We start from the raw sequence: 26,369 nt of genomic DNA on the forward strand, positions 1-26,369 counted from the left end.
GTTAATATCTATCATAAATAATTGGCTTGGTATAAAGTTTTGAGATCTTAAAAAAAAGTATTTAAGTATAAAAAAAATATATGCAAAATTTTATGCTTCAAATCTAAAATATATATAGTATTATATAAAGGACGTATTATAATATAAAAAAATCTTTTAAGTATACTGATACATTTAATAAATTTTAACTATCGATCTTAATTATATATATATTTTATAATTAAAAATAACGGTTAAAAATTATTAAAATATCAGTATATCAGTACATTTAAAAGTTTTTTTTATAATATATATATTAATTTCATTGCAATATATAACTATAATTTATTGAGTGCACGTTTCCTCTAATGGAAATTAATTAATTTTTACATGACATACGCAATGTCTATTATCTCACACTTCAAATAATCACATGTTTCCCTTTTATAGTATGTTTGTCTTTGTTCAGATCATGGAAAATTCAAATCCCGGTTATTAAGAAACTTCAACTCGTTGCCGAAAACATGACAATACAATGATTTTATTTAAATTCATCAAATATTTAAATAATTATAGATTATAATTATGTAACACAATCAATATATAAAAAATAATTATAATTTAGTAGTTAAAAAAGTTAAACAAGAAACAGCAAGACAAAAACTAAAAAAAGTACTAATTTGACTTCAGTAGCTATTTTTAAATTAGTTTTATAGTACGTATATCTTGTCATTATTTAAGATAAGAGCAAGGAATATTCAAGTCATGGTTATAGGTTATCTACTCTGTATAGGAAGTCTCAAATCACTGCTAAAACATGACTCAATGCCTTTATTCTTGTTCATGCAATTTAACAGAGCATTAAAAATTAAAAATTAAGAAATTACCGCATATATATATTTATTAAATTATTAACATCAATAATTTTTATGCTAATATTTAATTTTTATCATAATTAAAATTATTTTAAATTTAAAGGATAATTAAAATATTTTTAATATTTTTACTATGAGTATGCTAATATTTTTATTATTGTGTGCTCTAACAAATTTTTTTAAACTCTCAATTTATGAAAATTTGTACATGATGATTTCAGACATATGTGTAGCAATTAAATTCGAGTAACATTATTCTTCAAGATTATTCTTGTTCATAAAAATACAATAGATCCACATACTACACAGCTTTAATCTATCACCACGTTTCTTTGGGGGAAAAAAAATCTATCACCACGTTTCTTACCCTTACTAAACTTTCATTTGCATAAACAATCACGTGTTATATATATATATATATATGCTTGTTTTTAAAAAACTTCTTAATTGATGGTGATCTAGGGGAGAAGGACCACTGTAAAAAATAATAATCCCATAAAAAAAATAATTGCTTGCAATATAAAAATCTTTTAAAAAAATAACATCACATGAAAAAAGAGAAAAGAAAATAATAATATTGATGATGGTGATATTAGAGTTAATAATCATTGATGCTGATAATAGAATATATAATGATGAGGGTGTACACTATGGTATAGATGTTGTTTTACAGAGATTTTTTTATTATTGGGAATCTGGCGACGTGTGTCTAATGTAGGATATTCTCCTAAATGCAGGTTGAGACTTACGGATAGCGGTGCTTACACCTTCCATTACGGCTCGACTTGGCAATTTTTCGGGAAAAACTCCGTTTGTATTTATGGGCTGGTAAGACTATTTTGAAGGGTCAGTAGTGGATCTGATTTCGGACTGGGTGGGTGTTGGGGCTGGGTAGGGTTAAGAGATCCATTGATAGTGTTAAGAAGGAAGACTTAGAACAACTGCAATTGAGCTACTAGCACCGGATCTTCAACCTACCTATGAGTAATGGTGAGAGGATTTTGCACCGTCACGACCAGTTCGACGGATAACCATAGGAGTGTACTCGGTGGCAGCGAACACGGGGCTTCTCTGAGCGGAACAGATGGAGGTGGGCTGGATTGCGTTGAGATGCGGTGAACAGAAGCTTCTTTGCCGTAACTGCGTCATCCCAAATAGCTTCAGTGTGCCTTCGCGGTTCGTGATGAGAAGGCTTGATTCGCTGCGCCCCTGGAAGCTAAGCATATTGCGTTCAGGATCGTTGATCCTGCTTACTTTTATCCTTCTTTTTTTGGAGATAACTGCTCCTACTTGTTGATGGTTATTATCTTTCAGATGTTTTCACTGGCCTTACCGGCGTGGAGGCAACAAAGAAAGGAACTAATGAAGGAGAATGAAGGAATGAATGAAACGAGCACAAAATCCAATACTGCTAATACTGTAGCCAATCTCTTTTTCCTCACAAAATTTTTTTTTTCCTTTTCCTGTAACGGATCCTCGCTGCATATAACGAATCTTCAGTACATCAACTGCACGGCTCAACAACCAAATCATCTTCTTTCCCACTTATGATTCTGCTTCCTTGCAGTCAGGTCATCTTCCTTCTGCCGTATAATTCTGCTATGTCTCTATCTTTTTAAAATAACATCTGTACCGTATAATTTATCAATAATGAGTATAAAAAAGTAGTGATATAATGGTATTAATTTTTTTGTTGAATAAAATTTTGTAAGAATTTAAAATCCTACATATTACAAATATAATCATTACAAAATTAATTTCTATTAATATTTGATAAATTGTATTCATACTATCTCAAAATAATAATTTCTTTAATATCGAATTGAACTTTATTTGAACCTATATTAATGTAATAGGGACTAGCTACTTGATCCGAAGGACTTTATCACTTGAATAACAAAATTGAAAAAAGAATCACGTGAGAATACGGTTGAATAAATCACACGTAACATAAACATATAAGTGTGTAACTAATAAGAAGATACATAAATTCGTTAATACTACATGTACATTAAATTAGTTATCAATATAAAATATATATTAAAATATAAATATATATTAAAAATAAATAAAATCACACATATTTATACACAAATATATTAATAATTAATTTTAATATATAAATAATATTTTTATTATAACAATAATATTATGTGTATATTAAAATTAATTATTAATATAATATATTAAAAATAAATTAAATTATATATATTTATATATAAATATATTAATAATTAATTTTAATGTATAAATAATATTTTTTTAATTATAATGATAACGAACTCCGATACATAAATTCTTACAAGTAAATAGAACTATATATATGATCCAAATTATTCATATGCTAAACATGAAACAGCCACCGTACTTTTAGTAATTTATAAGAGTTCAATAATTAAGAAGTTAAATTTTTAACTAATATCAATTAATTTTTTAAATAACTTTTTATTCTAAATTTTAAATTCTCAAAACAATAGAGTAAAAAAGTTTTACAATAAGTAGAAAACTTGCTAGTATTAAATAATTAAAAAATTGGTTTGAAAAGCAGCTAAGCTTTTCTTGGCATGGCTTCTTCTTATTATTATTAGGAGTAGCACAATAGTACTAATACATATTATATGTGGAGATTAATGAATTCTAATCAAATAATAATTAATTATTAACTACTAATAAGATTATATAATCTAGCTGCTAGAAGCTAGTCCTTAGCAACAAAATTTGTGAGCTTGTTTATAAGAATATCAAAATCATCTTGGCTTCTTATGAGACTGAGACGCACGTAACGATCATCACCACTATACGTACTTCCTTCATGGCCATTGATGCCAGCAGCTTTAAGAATCTCATAACAATTCTTATCTTCTTCTCTTTCACACTTCAACCATGCGTACGCTGTCACCAAGATATAATTGAAGCCAAATTAAAATTAAATAATTACTTTGTAAGGACACACATGATTGATATTATGATGAAGTTTCATTTTAACTATAGTAAAACTTTAATAATATATAGTTTATTACTTATTGGGAGACACTAATCTTCTTAATTAAAAAATTATATATCCAAATATTCAACAAATGAAAACTAGCTAGCTACCCACTAACCTTATTAGTTATTATATTAATTATTTAGGTGATTAATTATTTAGGTGATCACCACAAGGATTATGAAAACTGAAAAAATGTGGTGAATAATTGATAAAAATATTAATATAATTCAAAAAAAAAGTGAAATTTGCACAGATCAGAAACTAAAATAATATATATGTCTTATTGATCCAAAAGTCAAGAAGAATGTCAAATAACTCCATTTTGATAATTAAGTTAAAAAAAATTAAGGATTTGATTATGTAACTTTTATGAAAATAAAAAATTTCAAAAACAATTTTCATCGGTTCATAAAGTTTTTTTTTTTCTATTTTTATATTAATAACTTAGACAAGGCATTGTAATTTGGGTAAACTATTTACTAAAATAATACTCAAAAGTTTATTGCACTCTAAAAACAATACTTAGAAATACAAAACAATAAATAAGTCTCTAAATAATTTCAAAACGTGAAAAAAATAACTAAAAAATATTATATTTTTTATAAATAACAAAAAAAATTTATATTTAACAAACAATTTGTGTTTTGATCGAAATTTTTGAGACGATATTTGAATAATTAAAAAGTAAACACAAAAAATAAAGCAAAATTTGATATTTTGACTTTAAAAAAAAAAGATATTTACAATAATTTTTTTAAAAAAAATTCAACTAGTATAAAAGTATCAACTTTTAAAGATAAAATATCTTATTTTTTTAGAATATATATTTAATATTTAATTATTTTTATTACGTTTTTTAATTTTTAAGACTTATTTATTTTTGGAGGTAATTTTTGCCAATGATATAATATTTTACATACTATTTTGATAGTTTTAATTACTTCAGAATCGACATCTATGCTGTGTATACCTGGTGATGGATCTCGAACCCTTTTGAAAAATGTGCAATATTGAGGAGATAGTTTCTGTAAAGAAAAACGTTTTGACTTTGATATAATTTGTTTTAGCCTTATCCAACGATCTCTCATTGTTGAATATCCAAATTGGAATATTTCTTTTCCATCTCCTTCTTCAAGAATTACATTCAAAATCTTCAAAGTTCTAAGCTGTGCCTCACGAGATACTCCCACTGTGGTTAAGTCCAAGTATGTTAGCATCTTTTCGTACACACCCTTATCCTTTATTATTGCCCATCTGTAATTAATTATAATGAAATCATGAATATATATCACTTATTAGTAATGATATGTGAACCGAACCAGCCGGTTCAATAAAAAACCAGTTGTGTGATTTATCTGGTTCAAAATAATCAAAACAAAAATGCTATTTGAACATCAAAATCAGTTAACAAAATTAATTACTGTGTATTTATATATAAATACATGTGTTATTTAACTCATTTGTAATGTGTATTTTGTATTCCAGCTCCAGCATATATTTTATATTAATGACTGATTTAACATTTTAATAAATACGTTAAATTTGTCAATTAAAATTTTTTATAAGAAATTTAAAATTTAAATTTTTAATTTATTTATTGTGTATTTATTAAAATAAATATTTAAAAAATTCTACTAATAATAACTTGTTAGTTAAATCTAAATCTTAAAAAAATTGAAGATTTTTTTTCTGAATAAGAATTCAAAACTAAAATTGATGAAATTTTGATGACAATGCAAGTATCTCTCTCTTACCCAAATCTAGTGCCAGCATGGCCTGTGAATTTGGAAATTGTAAAGAGCATGAGATCATCATCAGCTGAAGAAGGAAGAGGTGTGAAATGTGGCCAATAATAAGCTCTATCGTTAATGGTTTTAACATTTGGACCTTCAAGAACTGCCTTGGTTAATTTCCCTTCTGGATTGGTTGGTGATGTCACAAATTCAATGAATGTTGTGTCATTATCTGTGTTGTTCTTCCACAATGATGTGTCCCCTTCATATCTATAATCCCTTGAATTGAAAAGCTCTGTTTGTGTTCTATACAACTGCATTCATCCATGCCACAACTTATATATAAGGAATCATCATTAATAAACCAAGAACACATAGATTATTAAAAAACTAATAATATATGGTGGAAACTCAGATGTAGTCGACTTCACGTGAAGTTGATAGATGAGAGCCGTTAGATGGTTTGACTGATTTGACTAAATTTTTATCTAACGGCTCTCAGCTATCAACTTCACATAAAGTCAACTGCACCTGAGTTTCTACCATAATATATATATATATATGGTAAAGACTCATGTACAATTAACTTAATGTGAAATTGATAATTGAGAGTCTTTAAATAATTTGACTGACTTGACTAAATTATCATCTAACGACTCTTAACTATTAATTTTACATACATAAAATTAACTGCATCTGAATTTTTTATATAAGCTTACTGGGTAATATGGGGCAGTGGCTACAACTTTTGCTGGAGTGTCCGAAGAGTTATTATTGGAAGATAATGCATAAACTGCAGCATTGAGGAGTTGTGTTGACCCGCCTCCAAATATTATGTACCTTCCATCAGTCACTGCATTTCCAACAGTCTCATGCAGTTTTTTTATATGATTCACCAGTAATTGTGATATGTATGATTCATCATTGTATGTGTATCCCATTCTGTACCACCCTGATACTAGCACTGCACTACTTGCTGCATGCCTCATCCAAAATGGTTCCATAAAATATGGATCTCCACTGCCATCAAATCATTTATTTCAAAATTTCAATGTAATTTACTGTCTCAAGTAAAGATAAAGATAAATAATTTCTCTCATGCAATAGTCCATCTTGAATTTAAAATGTAAATTATGTACACTTCTTTTTTATTTAAAAAATAATAATAAAAATAAATCATAAATTTTGTATTTATAATATTTTGATAAAATTTAAATTATCAGAAAGTCTTAGAGAGAGAGTAAATTTTAATAATTTTTGACCAGTAATTAGTCAATATAAATATAAAATTATTTTTAATAAATAAATTTTATTAATTTATATATATATATATATATATATATATATATATATATAAACTCTGATGAATATGGATATAAATTATGTTGACTCGTGTATAAATTCTAATAAATATAAATATAAATTATTACTTGTGAATTACTAATACAAAATGATAATATTTATTAATTACGTAATATTGCAGTTAAATTATTAAGTAAAGACAACTCCATTTTACATCATTAATTATTGATCTAGGAACTAGCTATATACAAAGGTGAAAACTCAGGTGCAGTCGACTTCACGTAAAGTTGATAGCTGAGAGTCGTTAAATGATTTGAATGATTTGACTAAATTTTCATCTCACGGTTCTCAAGTATCAACTTCACATGAGTTTTTACCATGTAGGAAATGATGAAACTGAGGTGTTATTATTATGAGTAGTATAGTGAGTCAAATTAGGGTTTAGTTACCTTCCAGCATCAGCAGCACAATGAGATGAAAACTTGGAGCAATCAGAGCCACTATAGCATGGATTGCATTCACAAACAGGTTCATGCCCATTCAAAACCAAACCATATTCCAAGTATGCTCTTCCATGCCCGGAGCACGGTATTATCGCCGCCACGGCCTCCGCCGCACCGACCCTACTCCATTTTGTTACATAATAATCAAACAAGTTTGAGCTAGACAATGAAATTATTAACATGGATATAGCAAGAGATAAATAACTTGGACTACTCGTCATTGTTATCATTTTTTCCCACTCACGTTCTTATGATGATAAGCTTTGTGGCTATGACTATGCATTTATATAGTTTAAATACACTAATGTTAGTTACAACTTAAAAGTGTTAATTAAGGTACTATAAAAGACAGAGCAAGTTGTTATAAGAGCCAAATAGCATGCATGGCAGAAAAGCATCTTTCTAATAATCTAATTGCAATTAACTCGCTTAAGACCGCGTTAACACTTAACAACCATGCTTAAGCTTTATCTGCAATATTTGACCCCGGATTAATCGGTTTTTAAAATCAACTAGAGTAGTAAACTATATATATTTTAATTGTATTGAAAATTAAATTTTACATGACATATGCAATGTTGATCTCACACTTTAAATCACATGTATGGTTGATTAGTTTTTTAATTTTTTAGTATGTAATCTTTGTTTAGAGCGTGTGGAAAATTCTAATCATGGGTTGTTAGGAAATTTCAACTACTCCATGCCAAAAACATGACTTAATGATTTTATTTTTTATTATTACTAGCTAGCGGCGGCCATTTTTTTAACTAACTTTTAGTAATTATTAATATAATTCATTAAATTTAAATATTTAAATTATTAGAGATTATATAATATGTGATTATTTGTTAAGTTATATTTTATTAAGTTGTGTTCTTTGAATATAAATATATATTTAATGGTTAAAGAGTATATATATACAAAGAGTAGTATAACATAAAGATACCAAATTTCATTCACAAAGTAATCATTTTAAAATTATTTCCAAAATCAATATTAATTGATACATAGTATCTAGTGACTACTAATTGTTTATTTCCAAAGTCAATACTAATTAATTTTATAGTATCTAGTTACTATTTAGGATACGTACAAGGTACATAATATAGATGCTACATTCATGCACATCAAAATAATTTAGTTATTAAATTAATCAAACGAATAAAATACATATTAAAATAATATAAAACATAAAATATTTAAAATAATATAAAGAGATAAATACCAAATCGGAATTCGAAATATTCTGAAAGTGATAAAATAGTACTTGACTTTTATTATTGATAAAATAGTCTTGAAAGATTTTAAAATTTGACAAAATCACACAACCGTAAAAAGATGACTTCATAGTGAACGGAAAACACGCTGTCGGAAGAGAGCTTCGATAATGACAGAGAATTTCGGTGATATTTTCGACGACTTCCTCTTCTTTTTCATTATCGGAGCTTTCTTTTGACGGTCATATCAGCATTTTTCGTTTACTGTGACAGTCATTTTTAATAATTGAGTGATTTTGTCAAATTTAAAAATTTTCTAAAAATTATTTTCTTAATAACAAAAATCAAGTGTCATTTTGTTAATATCAAAATTTTTCGAAAAAAATACCAGAATAAAAAAGAGAAAGACAGTAGCAATATCAGAATCGAAAGGAGAGATAGAGAAAAATAGTGATGAGAAAAAATATTTTAGTTCAAAAAATAATTTTAAAATCAAATTAAACATAATAAACAAATTTCAATGAAAAAAATATTAAAAATAATTTTAATTTTCAAACTAAATTATACGAATAAAATTGTACTTAATCCTATTATTAAACGTTTGCTCTATCAATTTTATTAATACTATATCAACTTATCAAAATTTCTACATGATACTAAGATCATGTACCCCAAAAGAAGAAAAAATAAAAATCAAATAACGTTATTCTTGTTTATATGAATACCAGCTAAGAGATCTACATAGCTTTAATCACCACGTTTCTTACCCTTACTAGTTAGTAGTTACTATGCTTGGAATAATCGACGAAGATTACGTATCTAAACTTTATTTGCAGAAACGACGAGGGCCAGTTCTCTTCCGTTAACTACCACACTATATATTTAATTATTTACTATATATCTTAAAAACATTTTTTTTTTTACTTTTAATATTTAAACCCAATATTTTCTAGTTAAAATATAAAAAATCAATTAATTAAATATGTTCTTTCTCTTATGAAATGAGAAAAATATAAATGCAATTGTTGATTATAAACTAATAAATGTTAATACATTTTGAAAAAAATAAGCGCAATATTTTTTAAATCTTAAATTTTAAATTATAATTACGAATTGTTGATATAAAATATAATAAATATAAGATAAGATTTATTTAATTATAAAAGAATGTAACACTCTTTATTTTTAATAAGGAGTATTAAAAATAAATTTTATATATTTGCCAAAAAAAATCTTGTTGATTTAAAGTTTTTTTTTATTTATGGGTTTAATTTTAGTACATAATAATATAAAATATTTTATACAATCGTCAAATTATCTATTTTTTTATGATTATTCACATAATTAATACAAAAAATAATTATTTTTAATATCGTAATATAATTAAATATATAATATACATGTATAAAACTATTTACATACTTATAGTGCATTAAAATTAGGACAATTTATGTAAAGAAACCAAATGAGATTCAATTTTATATGAATATCCTAAATGAAGAAACGTTATGTGAGAGTCCTGTTTATATGTAAATCAACTTCATTAAATTCGATTTAAAGACTTTGTATGTAAATCAAATTTAATGCATTCGATTTATGACCGTAGTGAATCAAATTAACATCATTTATTCGATTTAAGATTTGCATAGTAAATCAAAATTGATAGTTTCAATTTACACAGGAGACTCAGTAAAATATAATAAATTGAAAGAGTTGAATTCGATTTACTCAGTAATAAATTTTAAAAATAAATTAACTCTACTAAATTTGATTTATCATATACAATCACCTTACATAATTATATATAAACCTAATAATTTGAAGTAAATAGTTTTGATTTATTATAAATAAATTTTAAATATTATAAAGTCAAAGCTAATAGAATCCATTTATGTATAAATTTAACAGTTTGAATTTATTTGATTCGATTTATTATTAAAATGATCAAATCAAATTTAGTCAATTTAATTTATATATAATTATAAATTAAAAAATATATGTAACATTTCTTCTTTTAAAAAATTCACGTAAAATTAATTGTGATATAGTCGTTTGATGTAAATTGCCCTTAAAATTATTTTTGTTTTTACAGGGAGTAAAACAGAAAAATACATGCAAGTAAAGAAAGATCTGATATCTAATCGTTGTTATCTCCTGGCCTAACAACGAAAGCCCAACACTGTTAATAATTATTTCACACTGGATAGATCTTACATTGTGGTAAATGTGATATATCCAGTTATCTCACAACTAATAAATAGAGAGATGGGGAAGGAATAATTGGGGGTGGCGCTACCTCAGCCAATCATTAATCTCGTTAATCAACTAATTATCCAAAAAAGTAATCTAACTTAAAATTAACAACTCATCACCTTCCTCATCCACCTTTCCGTTATTCACCATTATCTTCGAATAGCTACTTTCTAAAATCTTCTCTATCACAACTATGAAGTAACAATAATAATAAAAAATAAATAATAATGATAACACATTAATTAGTTCAATTTTCACTGTTGCATGCAGCTACCTCCTCCGCCACCGCCACCACCACCACCATGGCCTCGTCCCACCGTCCCCGCCGCCACGATTCCTCCCCGGGTCCCTTCCCTCCCTTGTCCTCCACGCCACCCTCCTCCTCCGTTATTCCCATCCCCACCCCCACCCCCACCCACATCCGCCATGAATCCTCCCCATTCCCCCTCCTCCCACCATCTTCCATTTCCGCAGACCCGCTACCACCAACGTCTCCACGATCTCGCCGGCGCCACAGCCGCCGCGAATCCTTACCAGGCCTATCCCTCCCTCCGATTATCCGTCCCATTTCCACCCACAACCGCCGCGACTCTTGTCCCGATCCCTTCCCACTATCGCCTACGTCGCGCGCCGATACGCCGTCGTCTTTCACCTCCGGCAACAACGCAACGACACCGACACCCTCTCAACAAAGCCAACAACTCGTTCGTTATGAATCAGATCCAGTTCTCATGCCTCCCACGTCACCATTGGAATCACCACAACCATTATCCCCTTCAAGTTACTTCTACGACGAACAACATAACTACGTCGCAAAAGCCAAACAAGATCTCTACGATAAACAAAGCGATCTGGCATGGCCGTTTGGGGATCTTCAAGGAATCGACGGCGATGACTTCAGGGAAACCGCATACGAGCTGTTCTTCACGGCGTGTAGGTCCTCGCCGGGCTTCGGTGGCCAGAGCAGCCTCACGTTCTATTCGAAGCATGAGAATAATAATGGTGCGGGTGCTGGTGCTGGTGGAGCGCCGGTGTCGCAGTCGAGTAGGGTGAAGCGTGCGCTAGGGTTGAAGATGATGAGGAGCACCTTGGATCAGAGAATTTCGGCGGCGGAGTCTCCGGCGATGTCGCCGTTGATGTCGCCTTTGGTGTCGCCGGTGGCGGGAGGTAGCAGCCCCAAGTCTCGGTTGGTGAAGCCGAGGAAGCAGATGAGTATGGCGGATGTGATGAGGGTGCAGATGCAGGTGACGGAGCAGAGTGATAACCGCCTCAGAAAAACCCTAATGAGGACCCTTGTTGGCCAAGTAACTTCAAATTATTATTGTTTATTATTATTATTTTTCAAATCTTCGATATAAGTCACTCAAGAAATAAATATGCATAATAGGCTTTATTGTTATTATTTATTAAAAGTAAAGTTAATATTCGAGTGCTAAAAAAATAATATGAATAGTTAAAAAAAAGTAATTTTTTTGAATGAATTTAAAATGTGACAAAAAATAACTTGATAATATTTTGGTAATTACCATTATTGAAATTTCAATGTTCTAATAACTTTTTGGCTGGGTGGTTCTTTGGTGTAATCGTCCATGGTTAGTGTAACGACAAATAATGCATGCATGGTGAGATGGCAATGGATATCTTGTTATCTCAGATTTTTTCCATCTTGTTGAAAGAGTAGTTAACTAATGATTCATGTTATTGTGTAAATTTGATTCTCTGTCCAGCATTGTATCTAATCCTCCAATTTATAATCTCAGCCACTTCAACCAAAAATAAGAGTCATCCTAATTCTAATTAACTACTATTAATTGATTATGCAGATAATGAATATTGTTAAATATAACAATTCGATTGATTCATCTAGCTACACTAATTTTGGTCCAAACTAGCTAACTATTAATTACAAAAACAAACTTGAATTGCAGCTTGGAAGACAAGCAGAAACGATCATCCTCCCATTGGAACTCCTACGCCACCTTAAGCCCTCAGAATTCAACAATTTCCAAGAGTACCATTTGTGGCAGAAGAGGCAGCTCAAGATGATTGAAGCAGGGCTCCTCTTGTACCCTTCCATCCCGGTCGAAAAGACCAACCAATTCGCCATGAACCTCAAGGAAATCATAAAGAATGGTGTGGAACAGCCTTTGGACACAGGCAGGAACTCAGATACAATGAGAACTTTCAGCAACTCTGTTCTTTCCTTATCAATGAGGAACCCTGATGGTGGTGCTCCCACCAATGTGTGCCACTGGGCTAATGGTTACCCTGTCAATGTTCATCTCTATATACCTCTTCTTCAATCCATTTTTGATCTAAAGGAGGAAACTTCAATCCTTGATGAGGTTGATGAGATGCTTGACTTAATGAAGAAAACATGGACATCATTAGGGATAAATAGGTCAATTCACAATGTGTGCTTTGCATGGGTTCTGTTTCAAAAATATGTGGAAACTGGCCAAGTAGAACATGACCTACTTTGTGCCTCACATGCAATGTTGAATGAGGTTGCAAGTGATGCTAAGAAAGAAAAGGATCCAAAGTATGTTGAGATATTGAAATCCGTGCTAAGTTCATTGAAGGATTGGGGTGAAAAGAGGTTGCTTGCTTACCAAGAATATTTCCAAGTTGAGGCTGCTGGAGAAATTGAGAACCTTCTTCCTGTAGTTTTGTTAGCACACAAGATTCTAGGAGACGTTGCACCCTCTGGTGAAGGTAGTGAAGGGAAAGGAGGGGATAGGGTTGATGATTATATTCGATCTTCAATGAAGAATGCATTTGAAAATGTAAGTGCTAGTCTAAAAATGATGCAAATTATACTTATTTCTGAACAGAATTAGTCTCATTTAAAGTGCAGGTTCCAGTTTAGAGAGTAAAATGCAATATCTGAATAGTTGATAACAATGCTTATTACTGATTTATATAATGGATTTCTCGTTTTCTGATGATCATAGGCACTCCAAGCAGCAAATGCCAAATATACTCAATGTCAAACAAAGAAAGAAATAAGTGAAGTTATGTTCCAATTAGCACAAGAGATTGAAGACTTGGCAAATAGAGAAAGACAAAGTTATAGTCCAGTGTTGAAGAAATGGCATGCAACTGCAGCTGCAGTTGCAGCATTGACATTGAACAATTGCTATGGATTTGTTTTGAAGCAGTATTTAACTGAAATGATGACAACAGAAACAAGCGAGACAATTATAGTACTGCAAAGGGCTAAAAAGCTAGAAGATATTTTGGTCCAAATGGTAGTTGAAGACTCGGTTGATTGTGAAGATGGTGGCAAAACAGTAGTGACTGAGATGGTTCCTTTTGAAGTTGATTCAACCATAGTTAACATTTTGAAGAGATGGATGGATGCTTCAATGCAAAGAGGGAATTACTGTTTCCAAAAAGCAAAAGAACATGAAGTAAGTTCTGGCTTTATGATATATATATATATATATATATATATATGATCCTCTTTATATCATATCAGATGTTTTTAGTTTCCCAATCTTATAAATCTTTTTTGTGCCTTGTGTTTCAGAATTGGAATCCAAAGTCCAAATCAGAGCCTTATGCAAAATCAGTAGTAGAGCTGATGAATTTGGCAAAGATAATTGTGCAAGAATTCTTTCTACTTCCAGTACCAATAACTGAAGATTTAGTCCAAGAACTTGCTACTGGATTACAAAATCTCTTCAAGGAGTACACAATGTTTGTAGCAGCATGTGGTAAGTAATTTGAGTTCAATTAGTTCATATGATGAAATCTGAACATGCTATCCCTAGAAATCTCCTTCCTAAATCACTAGGTTCATTTGAAATGCTAAATAATAATCGCTACCTAGCATACTTGATTTCTGATTTATTATGTGCTGCTCAAAGGTTTGAAAGAGAACTATGTGCCAAATCTTCCACCACTCACCAGATGCAATAGGAATTCTAAGTTCCACAAGTTTTGGAAGATAGCTACACCATGCAGAGTAACATGTGAAGATCCACACATGTATGGAATATATGAAGCTAGGCATCCTCATGCATGCACCAGCCGCGGAACGCAGCGCCTCTACATTCGAATCAACACCTTACACCATCTTCTCCAACATATCCCTTCCCTTGACAAATCACTCTCCTTGTCCAAAGGAGTCGTTCCTTCGAGTCGCCATAGTTTCAAAAATATACAGAGCCCTTTAACTAACAGCAGCAAAAGCACTTCATACTTTGAAACAGCAAACTCTTCCATCTTAGCAGCATGCCAGCACCTCTCAGAAGTTGCATCCTATCGCCTCATATTCTTTGACTCGAACTCTTTCCTCTATGAAACACTCTATGCAGGGGATGTAGCCAGTGCCAGAATCCAACCAGGACTCACTGTTCTCAAGCATAACCTCAAGCTGATGACTGCGATTCTGACCGAAAGAGCCAGAGCACAGGCAATGAAAGAGATCATGAAGGCATGCTTTGATGCATTCCTTATGGTCCTGCTTGCTGGTGGAACCTCAAGGATGTTCAATGAGTCAGATTACATTATGATCCAAGAAGACTTTGAAAACTTGAAGGCTGTGTTCATCAACTGTGGAGAAGGGTTGGTTGGTGATGAAGCAGTGGAGAAAGAGAGTGAGGTAGTTGAAGGGGTTATAGCATTGATGGGGTTGAGCACTGGAGAGTTGATGGAGACTTTGACCAATATTGTGTTAAGTGATGAGGCAAGTGGTGTTATTGGACACAAGTTGCCAATGCCTCCAACTACAAGGAAGTGGTGTAGAACTGACCCCAACACAATATTGAGGGTCTTATGCTATAGAAATGATAAAACTGCAAACCATTACTTGAAGAGGACATTCTCAATAGCAAAGAGAAGATAACAGCAAAGGAGGTATGTTAGGCTTTGTTTGGTAATTGTCTCAAACCAACAATATAGATACACTTAGAGACACAATTTTTTTTTAAAACAAAAATATAAAAATAGGTAAAATGAAAACAATAAAGATAGAGACAGGGCATATTTTTTTTCTCTGTCTTGTTTCTGTCTTTATTGTCTAATTCGTCTAAGTGTTTTTATATTTTATCTTAAAACACTTACCAAACACCGTCATAGTTTCTTTGGATTCAAGTCAAAGGTAAGCAATGATCCATTTTGCTAATCATTGTTGGCGTAAAATGTCTTTACTTCAAAGAAGGAAAGCATTTGATGGAATTGTGAGGAAGGGAGAACGAGAGAAGCAAAATTTAGTCAATGTAATTTGATGAAGATTATGCATTTAATCTAGGAGTTAGCTTGTACAGGATGCAACGATGATCAATAACAATTTCGATTATAAAGTGCTGAATAGTGTGATGAGCACATCGTGTATTTTTGTAACTGAAAAAAGGAAACTGAACTACTTGCATGCATGTTGTAATTACTAATTTTAGTGCACCATGTAAACAAAAGGCCTTAATTGAATGGTTTATTCACTCTTCCACGGAAATAGTAATGTGCGTAACTAGGAACACTTAAAAGGTATGTTGCTAATTAGTTTACTAATCTTTGTCACTATTGCAGGAATAGGTTGTCGTATATTCATTTCATGAAAATGCAACAATTATTTTATAAAACTAATTAACAAATAATCATTTGATCGATCACCATTAGAAGCAAAATTAAATAGACATACACAAGAACTTCACGCAGTAAAAATAAAACATTGAGTGTAATAAAATTAGATAATGACATTCCTAAAGTAACACTAGAACGAGAGGATGAGAATTAGAGGAGGAACACTATTCTCTTGATGAATTTTATTGAAGTAAGCAAACCAATATCAAAAATGCACTATGTATGAATCACCAAAATATAAAAACTGCACCACCATGTATTAGCATCACACCCTAGTTCTAGGCAGCAGCAAAAGTTTTTACATCTAGATGAACAAAATTTGATTTATTTTTATTGCAAATACAAACTTAGAATAGTTTAAATTTTAAAGAGAAAAAAAAAATACACAAATTTTCTTTACGTCTCTCTCAATTTTATTACGTACTCTCTTAGTTAATTAATTTTATTATGGTATCAGAGCTTCTAATAGCTATGCTGATGACCATATATGATTAAAACAAGGGAAAGTATGGGGAGCCAATGGAATATTTATACAATGTGTACAATGGAAGTTTAGAGAGTATTAGAGATATAATCATTAGTGTTACCTTTTCCCATCAGCTGAAGCTTTTGGGATGAGTGGTATCATGCATGGTATTAGAATGCTAGATCCGAAAGGTCAAGAGTTTGAGTCTTGGTGAACCCAAAAATCAGTTTAAGTTTTTGGGAAGATGTTTATTATTGCTAGTACTCGGACATTATATCATGACATGTCCTCGAGTGAAGTTCCAATAGGTATTCCGATACAAATAGATGCGGTTTGTTAGTGAAGAGAGACTCGTTTCATGGCTCGACTTTGTGTATACTATAATGTTTTGTATAGAAAAAGGGAATAGGTTGAGAAAGGAAGGATCAAATAGCTCTTAGGTATGTGCAGATTATGTTAGGAGGCATTTAGGTGAAATCTTCAATCTAAATCGCCACTTTGTGAGCCCTATAACGTTTTCTACGTTTAGAATTTGAAAATAGCTATTAGAGACAAATTTATAGAAAATTGAATTAGCTTTAAAAAGAATCTTAAACAAAGTAAATCGGATAACCACATCTTGAGATATTCTCGAAATACTGTTAGTATATCAGGCAGGCTGATAAGAGCGCGATTTTCTGCTATAAACTTGTAACAGATTTATCTACCTAATTTAATTTGAATTTGAATTTGTACTTTCAAGTGGTTTATAGTCGGTTAGGAATTCACTCCAACTAGTATTTTCATATATTTAAATTTTAAATTAGATATGTTAGTTTAAAATAAAGCAAGTGCAATATATATATTTTTTTGTTTACCCAAACGGTATCCCCCAACCTGATAAGTTAATGACTAATCCATTGCGGATCTGAGCTTCATTTAAGGATCTGTCGCTGGCCAATGAGTTGCTGCATGCACAAAACAGAGTTCGAACTCCCAACACTTGCTTAAGCGAACGAGTGAGTTGACCACTCGATCAACCCAAGTTGGTTAGCAAGTGCAATATATTTTTTTTTTTTGGTATTTTGACGGGGCTTAACGCCCAAGAAAATTAAAAATCAATGATAAAACGAGGCAATGATACCCCTCTAGCATCATCATCTATAATGTTCCTTAGCCCTGTTGGCATAGTGTCTATGAAATGAAATCCAAGGCATGCTTGTAAACTTTCCTTCGCAAGCCAGTCGGCACTTTTGTTTCCTTCCCTATATGTATGACAGAGTTTTACATTCCAGTCTCTTTGTATTAATTGGCTGATGCTTCTTATAATTGTTTCCGGATGATTGTCCCTTTCTTCTCTTTTGCTGAGAATTTGGAATGCAATTTTTGAATCAGTTTCTAGAATGATTTTTTTGAATCCCAAATCCCAAGCTAGTTTCAATCCATGGAGAATTCCCCAAGCTTCTGCCGTGAACGCTGTTCCTTTGCCAATATTCGCCAAGAACCCCGCTACCCATCTTCCACGGCTATCCCGAATCAAGCCTCCACACCCTGCTATATGGTGCTCCTGTGAGATTGCTCCGTCAGTATTGATTTTTAGCCATCCATCCTCAGGAGGTTGCCATGCAATATGTATTTCTTTTTTCTTCTGTGCTCCTTTAAGGATATTGACTTTTTCAAAAGCATTATTGATCCTCTGCAGATATTCTTTAATCCATAAATGTGCATTGTTTGGTCTTCTAAAAGGGGGGTCAAAGATCTCCTTATTTCTCCATTTCCATAGCCACCAGCAAGTCACAACAAATTGGGACAGCCATGGTTGTGCATTAGCACCGATTTCCACTGTAAGATTCCAGCGGATCCATGTCTCGAAGGGAGCTCTATAGAAAGTGGTTATGTAAGAGGGTTTCACTAACTGCCGCCAAATTCTTGATGCTTCTGTGCAGTCCCTTAATGTGTGGAGTAGTGTTTCTGGATTATTGGGGCATCGGTGGCAGTTTGGATTTGCACCAAAGATCTTCTGTCTTCTTTCTGAGGTCATCAGCTTGTTTTGAGTTGCTAACCACATAAAACATTTTATACGCTGGGGGCCCTTCCATTTCCATATAAGATTCCAGGTTTGGTCTTGATTTTCATTTGCTTGAGAGAGTGTTTTATAAGCACTGGCTACTGTGAAGTTTCTATCTTCGGAGGGACTCCACATGATCTTGTCCTCACCTAGGCTCTCTTTCGGGGGATGGTATGCAGTAATCTTTAAAATTTTGTCTTCTGGAATGAGCTCCCTTAGCAATTCCAAGTTCCATTCTCCATTTTCTAACACTGCATCAGCCACTTTCATATTGAGAAGGGAAGCGTTTATTTCCTGTACATCCTCAATAAGAGCATTTTCATGATACAACCACTTATCTCTCCATAGAGAAGTCGACTTACCATTTCCAATAGAAAACCTCAGGTTCTCTTTCATGTCTTCTTTGATCTTTATCAAATCTCTCCAAAACTTTGAGTCAGATGCCCTATTTTCCATGTTCAGGATTGAATCTTTTTCCCTGCCATATTTATTGAAAAGGACTTTCGCCCATAGTGTCTCTCTTTCGTGCATTAACCTCCATACTTGTTTCATAAAAAAGGCATCATTCATGATATGAAGCTTTCTCATGCCTAGGCCCCCATTTATTTTTGTTTTACAGAGAGTGTCCCATTTCACAGCATGCAATTTTCGTGTGTTTGAGTTTTCTCCCCAAATAAATTTTCTCTGGCATTTTTCCACTTCATTGCAAATTCCAATGGGAATTTTTGTATGTAACATATCAAAATTGAGCATTGGGCTGATTACAGTTTGTGCAAGAGTGATGCGCCCTGCTAAGGATAGGCAATTGGCCTTCCATCCTTTTAATTTGCTTTTTGTTCTTTCAATAATGCTTTTAAAGTCTTCCTTCTTCTTTCGGTTGTTTGTCAAGTAAGCACCTAAGTATCTTCCTAGACATGGCACTTCCTGGAAGCCGCATATCTCCTTTATGCCTACTCTTTTGCAGTTGGGGACATTTTTAGAGAATAGAATGGATGTCTTTTCTGCATTGATTTTGAACCCCGATGCAGCTCCAAATTCGTCTAGAGTTTCAAGCACAACTTTCATTTGATTTTCCGTTGCTTCTGTAAACAGCAAGAGATCATCAGCAAAGAGAAGGTGTGATATTTGAGGTCCTCTTTGTCCCGCTTTCATTGGTATCCACTTTCCCTTTATAACGGTCTCTTCTATGAGTTGCGAGAGCTTGTCCATGGCGATGACAAAAAGGTAAGGGGACAGAGGATCCCCTTGCCTTAGTCCTCTACTTGGCTTGAACATATCAAGTTTCTCGCCGTTCCACAAGATCTTGAAGGAAACTGATGACACACACTGCATGATGATGGAAATAGTTTTTTCCGACATTCCATACTCCAAGCAACATTTTTCCAAGAAACACCAGTTCAAACGATCATAAGCTTTCTCAAAATCAATTTTGATAGCCATAAATGAATTTTTCCCCTTCATTTTTCCCATGGTATGAACCATTTCTTTTGCAATGATGATGTTGTCATGGATTAGCCGACTTGGAATGAAACTTGACTGATTTGGAGCAATTCTTTCATTCAAAGTGGGCTTTATCCTTTTGACCAGAATTTTGCTCAAACACTTATATATCACATTGCATAGGGCTATAGGTCGAAATTGAGAGACAAATTCAGGCTGGTTGATCTTGGGTATAAGTGTTAGAAGAGTTTGGTTTACCTGTTGTATTGAGGGGGGGTCTTGCCATAGTTTCTGAATGAAAGCACAGATGGAGCATTGGAGGACCTTCCAATTTTCTTTAAAGAACAACGCAGGGTATCCGTCTTCTCCAGGCGCCTTTAGGGAACCTATGCTGTGGATAGCTTCTTCAATCTCACTTGGAATGGGCATTCTTTCTAACATCTGTTTCTGTTCTTCTTCCAATCTTTTATATTGCCAGCTGCATCGAATAGTGGGGCGCTTTGGTCTTTCATCTCGGTATAGGTCTGTGAAAAAATTTGAGACTATCGATTTTACAGCTTTTATCTCTTCACACCAGATACCATTATTGTTCCTCAGCTTCACTATCTTGTTCTTCCTTCTGCGCACCAAAGTTTTTGTGTGAAAATATTTAGTGTTTCTATCTCCTTCTACAAGCCACTTTTGTCTGGATTTTTGTAGCCAGAAGATCTCCTCTTGATCAAGGATTTTTTTCAATTCCTCCGAAAGGTCTTTTTCCAGCCCATCAAGAAACTTATTCCTACCATAAAGCCTAGATTTTTGTATCCCTTGAATTCTATTCAAAAGCCTCCTTTTCTTTCGAAATATGTTACCAAAAGTTTCATTATTCCATTTTTTCAGACTTTCAGTTAAATTGTTTAAGGCTACTGGAAAGTCATACTCATTATTCCAAGCACTTTTAATGACATTTGGGAGGTCTTCATGTGTATTCCACATGGCTTCATACTTGAAAGGTCTCTCTCCATGGATACTAGTCTCAGGTCTTGTGTGTAGCAGCAAAGGGTGATGGTCTGATTGTATTCTTGGCAGCACCTCCACAAATGCATTTGAAAAATTTGTACGCCACTCTGAGTTGCATAAAGCTCGATCCAGCCTTTTATAAACTCTTTCTTGGCCTTCTCTTATTCCCCCCTTCCATGTGAATCTTGATCCTGAATAGCCTACGTCTATGAGGTTGCATTTGTCAATCCAGCCTCTGAAACGTCTACACGCATAGGCATCATTTTCCCCTCCTCCTTTCTTCTCACTTTGCTCTGCGATGTCGTTGAAATCATCTATCATCAGCCATGGTAAGTTCATGTTTCTTGAGATGTTGTGCAAAAGCTCCCACATTTCTTTTCTTTGTGCTTCCTGTGGACTTGCATACACAGCCGTAAGGCTCCATGTCCTCCGCTGATTATTTTCAATTTCCATATGCACAAATTGCTTGTGGGTTGATATAACTTTGATTTTGAAATCATCGTTCTTCCAGAGGATCCAGATCCCTCCAACGAAACCGACAGCTTCTTCGACAATGGCATGATTGAATCCCATTGCCTTAATCACCTCTCTTCCTTTATTTCCGCTACATTTGGTTTCTACCAGAATAGTGAGGTCAGGTTTCTTTTGGTTTTGCAACTCCTTGAGGGTGCGAACGGTACTTTTGCTCGCTGCCCCTCTAATATTCCACATCATGATCTTCATTATATGACGCAAAAGTCTTATCCAAAACTCTAAACCAAAACAAAGGCACCCTAACCCAAAAGGTTGGGAAAGCAAAGAGGCTCAAGGCCTCTTAATCATCATGCATATCCTCCCTTGTTAATGAAGGAGGTACTTCTTCCTGTGCTTCTCCTTGGGCTGGTTCCCTTTCAAAAACTTCCATGGCTTCTACTAGATCTTCTGAATTTCTGGCTCCAAAGTCTGGCGGGACTGGGTCAGGTGGTTCCTCCATGTCGCAAGCCTGTATTCCAGTGGCCTCAACCATTTCAGTGATTTGAGAGTCTTGGGTTTGGTTGTTGTTTGCCCAATTTTCTTGAAAATGAACGGCTTTGTCAGTAATGTTCATGCTAGTATCTTCTTGGGTTTGGGTTTTAGTCTTGGTTTGGGTTCTTTCTTTTCTCATGGTTTGGGCTGTTGTAGGGGCAAGAGTTGGGTTGGTCTGGTTTTGGGTTTCTTGCATCTTGCTATTTGTCTGTCTTGGTTTTGGGCTATTTTTGTGGGTCTGGTTATTTTCTTGTGGGATTTGGTCTTTTAGTTTTGTAGGAGTATTCCTCTCCAGAGCTCCTTTATTTCTTTTGTCTTTTTCTGTGGTTGCCTTGCTTCCAGCTGGATTTGTCTTATCGCTCTCATCCTTCTGTGGTATCACCACAACCTCATTTGTCTCCTTGTCTCCCTCCACTACCTCATGCTGCAGAGCTGCAAAGCGAGAGGTGTGCTCCCCGTACGACAAAACTTTTTCTTTTCCTTTTTGGCCGTTACTGGTTCCCTCTCCATTTTTCAGTAATTTCTTCCCCCTTGTCCTTTGGACTAGCATCCAAGGGCCAAATCCGTTATTCTCCTCTGCAATTACGCCTTTGCCCTTACTTAACTCCCCTTTTCCAATTCTGCCCCCTTCTTCTTCCTCCATCCCTGCCTTTTCGTATCCCTTTCCTTCATTATTGTTACTGGCTTCTGGTTTTTCTTGTGACCTTAAGCTTGGGCATGAGGATTTTTCATGTCCAAAGCAGCCGCAGTTGAAACACACCATATGGAGGCCTTCGTATTCCACTAGATGAGTGATACCATTGATTTGGTATTGAGACACCAAGGGTTTGCTTAAATCTATCTCCACGCAAATTCTAGCATATTTACCTCTGGAGATGTTTTCTGTTGTCATGTCAATCTTCATGGTCCTCCCAACAATGTTGCCAATCTTCTCCAATATTGTTCTATTGTAATACTCTATCGCAAGGCCTGGGAGACGAATCCAAGTTGCCAGTGTATCTATTGTTGATGTGAGGGGGTTGAATTCTGGTTTCCACCATCTAATGGTTAAGTAGTGGTCAAGAATTTTCCAGGGCCCCTCCATGAGTGCAAAATCCAAGTCTTCCATATTATAGAATTTCACAAGGAAGAAATCATTTCCGAGATCGATAACGTCAATGCTGCCGTTCTTTCCCCATATTGTCTCTAGTCTTCTTTTGAGCGCCAGAAGAGAAATTCTCCTTCCCAGGAGCTTAACTATGATTGATTCCCACCATTCCTTGCAAATTTCTTTTTTCAAAGATTTGCTGATCACCAGATTGTATACCCCATTTTCAGTTTTTTCAATGCTAATTTCCTGTTCTTCGTCACTCTCCTCAGAACTTTCTTCTTCCATTTTGTCCTCCTGAAAATCCTTCTCTGCTTCCTTTCCACTTTCCCCTTGTTGTGCTTTACCTGCCCTGACAGCTTGGGCAAATGATCTCTTGCTGTTTTCTTCATTGTTTGCTCTCATCACTCCGATTACATGTATATCTGCTTCTGCTCCTTCAGTACCCCTTTCTTCTTCCATCCAATCTTCTTTTCTGGCTACTGGTGTAGAATTTCCAGTAAATTCTTCTTCTTCTGCTATCTTTCTCACCTTCTTCAAAGACCTGTGTAGCAGCTCTCCTTCCGACCTTGCGCTCAGCCTTGGCCCATGCGGTCTAGCAGCTCCCCCTCTCACAAAGCCACCTCTCATGGGGCTATCTTCGGTTATCGCAACAAACCCTAAAATCCACTACGGAGTTGAGGACTAGAGAGAAGCTTTTGACAAAACTAGCAAGTGCAATATATTGTCACAACAATTACATTACTCGTCTTATCTTTTGGGCCCATGTATGAGATCAAATCTTAAAAGCTAAACCAGGCCTAGTTGTAAGGCTAACCCAGCCCAGAACATTAATTTATTTCGGAAATAGTACCAGAATTATTTTTTCTACGAAAAATAAAAAATAGATATAGAAGCAGATCGCAACCGTCAGTTAGGGAAATCAATATCGTGAAGTGTATAACGTGCCAATCATCCAACCGTCAACCCAAAAGTCTGCTTATAATTTAAGCAATTTTTCGCTGTACCCTGTTTACCTAAACCCTAGCGCGCTCTCTCTCTCTCTCTCTCTCTCTCTCTCAAATCTCAGCATGTCGAACACCGAAGCCGAGCACCGCGAAGAGGAGGAGGCTCCCGCCGGCGAGGACGAGGACACCGGAGCTCAGGTAGCTCCGATCGTCAGACTCGAAGAGGTCGCCGTCTCCACTGGCGAAGAAAACGAAGATGCTATTCTCGATCTGTAAGCATTTCAACAGTGTTTTTTTTTCCTCAATACCTTTTGAGCGTTTTATCGATTCATTAACTGAATTTTTGTTTTCTTAAATTAATTTTGTTTTGCAGTAAATCCAAGCTATATCGATTCGATAAGGACGGGAATCAATGGAAGGAGCGAGGTGCTGGAACAGTGAAGTTCCTGAAGCACAAGGAAACTGGAAAGGTTCGCCTCCTCATGAGGCAATCTAAGACGCTCAAGATCTGCGCCAATCATTTGAGTAAGTTGCTCCTTTTTCTCTTCGATCATCTTTTATTTATTTATTTGCTCTTCTTTCCCACCGTAATCTGAATTTCGACCGGTTTATTGTTGGAATTTTGTAGTTCTACCTTCGATGAGTGTGCAGGAGCACTCCGGGAACGAGAAATCATGTGTTTGGCATGCCAGAGACTTCGCCGATGGTGAATTGAAAGATGAGCTTTTCTGCATTCGGTTTCCATCGATCGAAAGTAAGTATGCCTTTTTTTTTTAGTTGTATTTTATGGACCTACTTTGTAGCTATAGGTTTTATTCAATAGTCAAAACTTTGATTCAGTGTTCAATTATAATATTTTGTTCAGAATTCTAATATTTTGTATTTAAAGAGGTTTGTAGTATGGAGGAAACTAAATATGTGAACTATTAGTTGTGTTTGTCAAACTTTAGTATGCATCTTTTGTAGTAACTCCTTGAAATACACTCACGTATATGTGAGCATCTTTTCTGAGATAGTGTTATGATAGGACAGCAAAATGCCTGCTATTCGCTGACTTATGAGTGTCAATTTCTTTTTGTTGATATTAAGGTAGATGGCCGTCCATTCCGTTTGAAATTGTTTGGGCAATATGCCTACTGTTTGTGACTAAGATGCCCCTTGTATGAGGGCACTTTGCATCAGACAACAAATAACATTGTTACTCTCTGCTTTACTTAGTTTACTATTTTGGACATGGTTTTATTGCATTGTTTAACTGTTTTTGTTTTTATGTCCTTCTGTTAGATTGCAAATCATTCATGGAAACATTCCAAGAAATTGCTGAGTCCCAAAGCAAAGCCGAAAATGCTGAAGCATCTGATACTGCCGGTCTCCTTCAGAAATTGAGTGTTGAAGGGAAAGAAGGTGAAGAAAAGAAACCTGAAAAGGAATCCGAAGAAAAAACTGCAGAACCCGAACCTGCATCAGCTGAGAAGAAAAACGATACAGAATCAGAGAAAAAGGACGAAGAGCCCAGTCCCTCTTCTTGAATCATATCATTGATTCACATTTCCTTGCTAGGCGACATGAAAAGTTAGGTTGTTGACCTTTTTCTGCCGCCGTTTTGGGATGTTCCCCTCATGCATCGTAGTCTTGAGGTCAGGTCAGGTCAGGTCAGGGTTGTGTCCGGGTGCTATTGAACAGGATGTGTCCATTGTTGAGTCTTTGTTGCTGGGGAAGTTTGGGTCAGATTTGGATTATTGAGGGTTGGTACTTTCGGGGTTTGGAAGTTTTCGAGTCTTATTTCCAATTCTATATATGTATTTGTCGGTGGCAAGGGTGCAGTCGAGAAAATAGTTAAAAATTATAAACAAAGGTTTTTGGATATACATTGTTTTGATTTCACGTCTTTTCCAACTCTAATTACTAATTAGTTGTTACTTATTACTAGTGGTATTTTAA

The 26,369-nt window shown here is 34.0% G+C and overlaps 4 protein-coding genes across 4 annotated transcripts; 2 read left to right on the forward strand and 2 right to left on the reverse strand.

Moving 5' to 3' along the window:
• Positions 1-3,552: 3,552 nt before the first annotated feature.
• On the reverse strand, positions 3,553-7,611 carry LOC107642246 (tryptophan aminotransferase-related protein 4-like). Its single transcript, XM_016345537.3, has 5 exons — positions 7,328-7,611; positions 6,296-6,596; positions 5,598-5,890; positions 4,814-5,097; positions 3,553-3,746 (listed from the first exon to the last, which is right to left on the reverse strand). Exons 1-5 carry the CDS (start codon positions 7,609-7,611, stop codon positions 3,553-3,555), a joined length of 1,356 nt encoding a protein of 451 aa, XP_016201023.1.
• A 3,542-nt stretch (positions 7,612-11,153) lies between these two features.
• Positions 11,154-16,266, forward strand: LOC107641571 (protein unc-13 homolog). The gene is made up of 5 exons (XM_021124090.2): positions 11,154-12,155; positions 12,780-13,637; positions 13,806-14,264; positions 14,384-14,570; positions 14,724-16,266. Exons 1-5 carry the CDS (start codon positions 11,154-11,156, stop codon positions 15,701-15,703), a joined length of 3,486 nt encoding a protein of 1,161 aa, XP_020979749.2. The 3' UTR covers positions 15,704-16,266.
• Positions 16,267-17,993: 1,727 nt separating this feature from the next.
• LOC148566419 (uncharacterized) lies at positions 17,994-22,112 on the reverse strand. The gene has a single exon (XM_088487531.1). It carries the CDS (start codon positions 22,110-22,112, stop codon positions 17,994-17,996), a length of 4,119 nt encoding a protein of 1,372 aa, XP_088343657.1.
• A 2,338-nt stretch (positions 22,113-24,450) lies between these two features.
• LOC107644980 (ran-binding protein 1 homolog b) lies at positions 24,451-26,313 on the forward strand. Its single transcript, XM_016348967.3, has 4 exons — positions 24,451-24,700; positions 24,802-24,953; positions 25,057-25,182; positions 25,713-26,313. Exons 1-4 carry the CDS (start codon positions 24,552-24,554, stop codon positions 25,955-25,957), a joined length of 672 nt encoding a protein of 223 aa, XP_016204453.1. The 5' UTR covers positions 24,451-24,551; the 3' UTR covers positions 25,958-26,313.
• Positions 26,314-26,369: the final 56 nt, after the last annotated feature.

The sequence above is a fragment of the Arachis ipaensis genome, chromosome B5 (genome assembly GCF_059453495.1).
Source record: "Arachis ipaensis isolate K30076 ecotype BB chromosome B5, ASM5945349v1, whole genome shotgun sequence".
Lineage (NCBI taxonomy): Eukaryota > Viridiplantae > Streptophyta > Magnoliopsida > Fabales > Fabaceae > Arachis > Arachis ipaensis.

Coding starts and splice junctions, on each gene's coding strand:
- LOC107641571 (XM_021124090.2), top strand. CDS start 11,154: ATGGCCTCGTCCCACCGTCCCCGCCGCCACGATTCCTCCCCGGGTCCC. Junction 13,638..13,805: donor TGAAGAATGCATTTGAAAAT/GTAAGTGCTAGT, acceptor TGATGATCATAG/GCACTCCAAGCAGCAAATGC. Junction 14,265..14,383: donor AAAAAGCAAAAGAACATGAA/GTAAGTTCTGGC, acceptor CTTGTGTTTCAG/AATTGGAATCCAAAGTCCAA.
- LOC107644980 (XM_016348967.3), top strand. CDS start 24,552: ATGTCGAACACCGAAGCCGAGCACCGCGAAGAGGAGGAGGCTCCCGCC. Junction 24,701..24,801: donor GAAGATGCTATTCTCGATCT/GTAAGCATTTCA, acceptor TTTGTTTTGCAG/TAAATCCAAGCTATATCGAT. Junction 25,183..25,712: donor TCGGTTTCCATCGATCGAAA/GTAAGTATGCCT, acceptor TCCTTCTGTTAG/ATTGCAAATCATTCATGGAA.
- LOC107642246 (XM_016345537.3), bottom strand. CDS start 7,611: ATGATAACAATGACGAGTAGTCCAAGTTATTTATCTCTTGCTATATCC. Junction 6,597..7,327: donor TGTGCTGCTGATGCTGGAAG/GTAACTAAACCC, acceptor ATTTGATGGCAG/TGGAGATCCATATTTTATGG. Junction 5,891..6,295: donor CCACTGCCCCATATTACCCA/GTAAGCTTATAT, acceptor GGATGAATGCAG/TTGTATAGAACACAAACAGA.
- LOC148566419 (XM_088487531.1), bottom strand. CDS start 22,112: ATGAAGATCATGATGTGGAATATTAGAGGGGCAGCGAGCAAAAGTACC.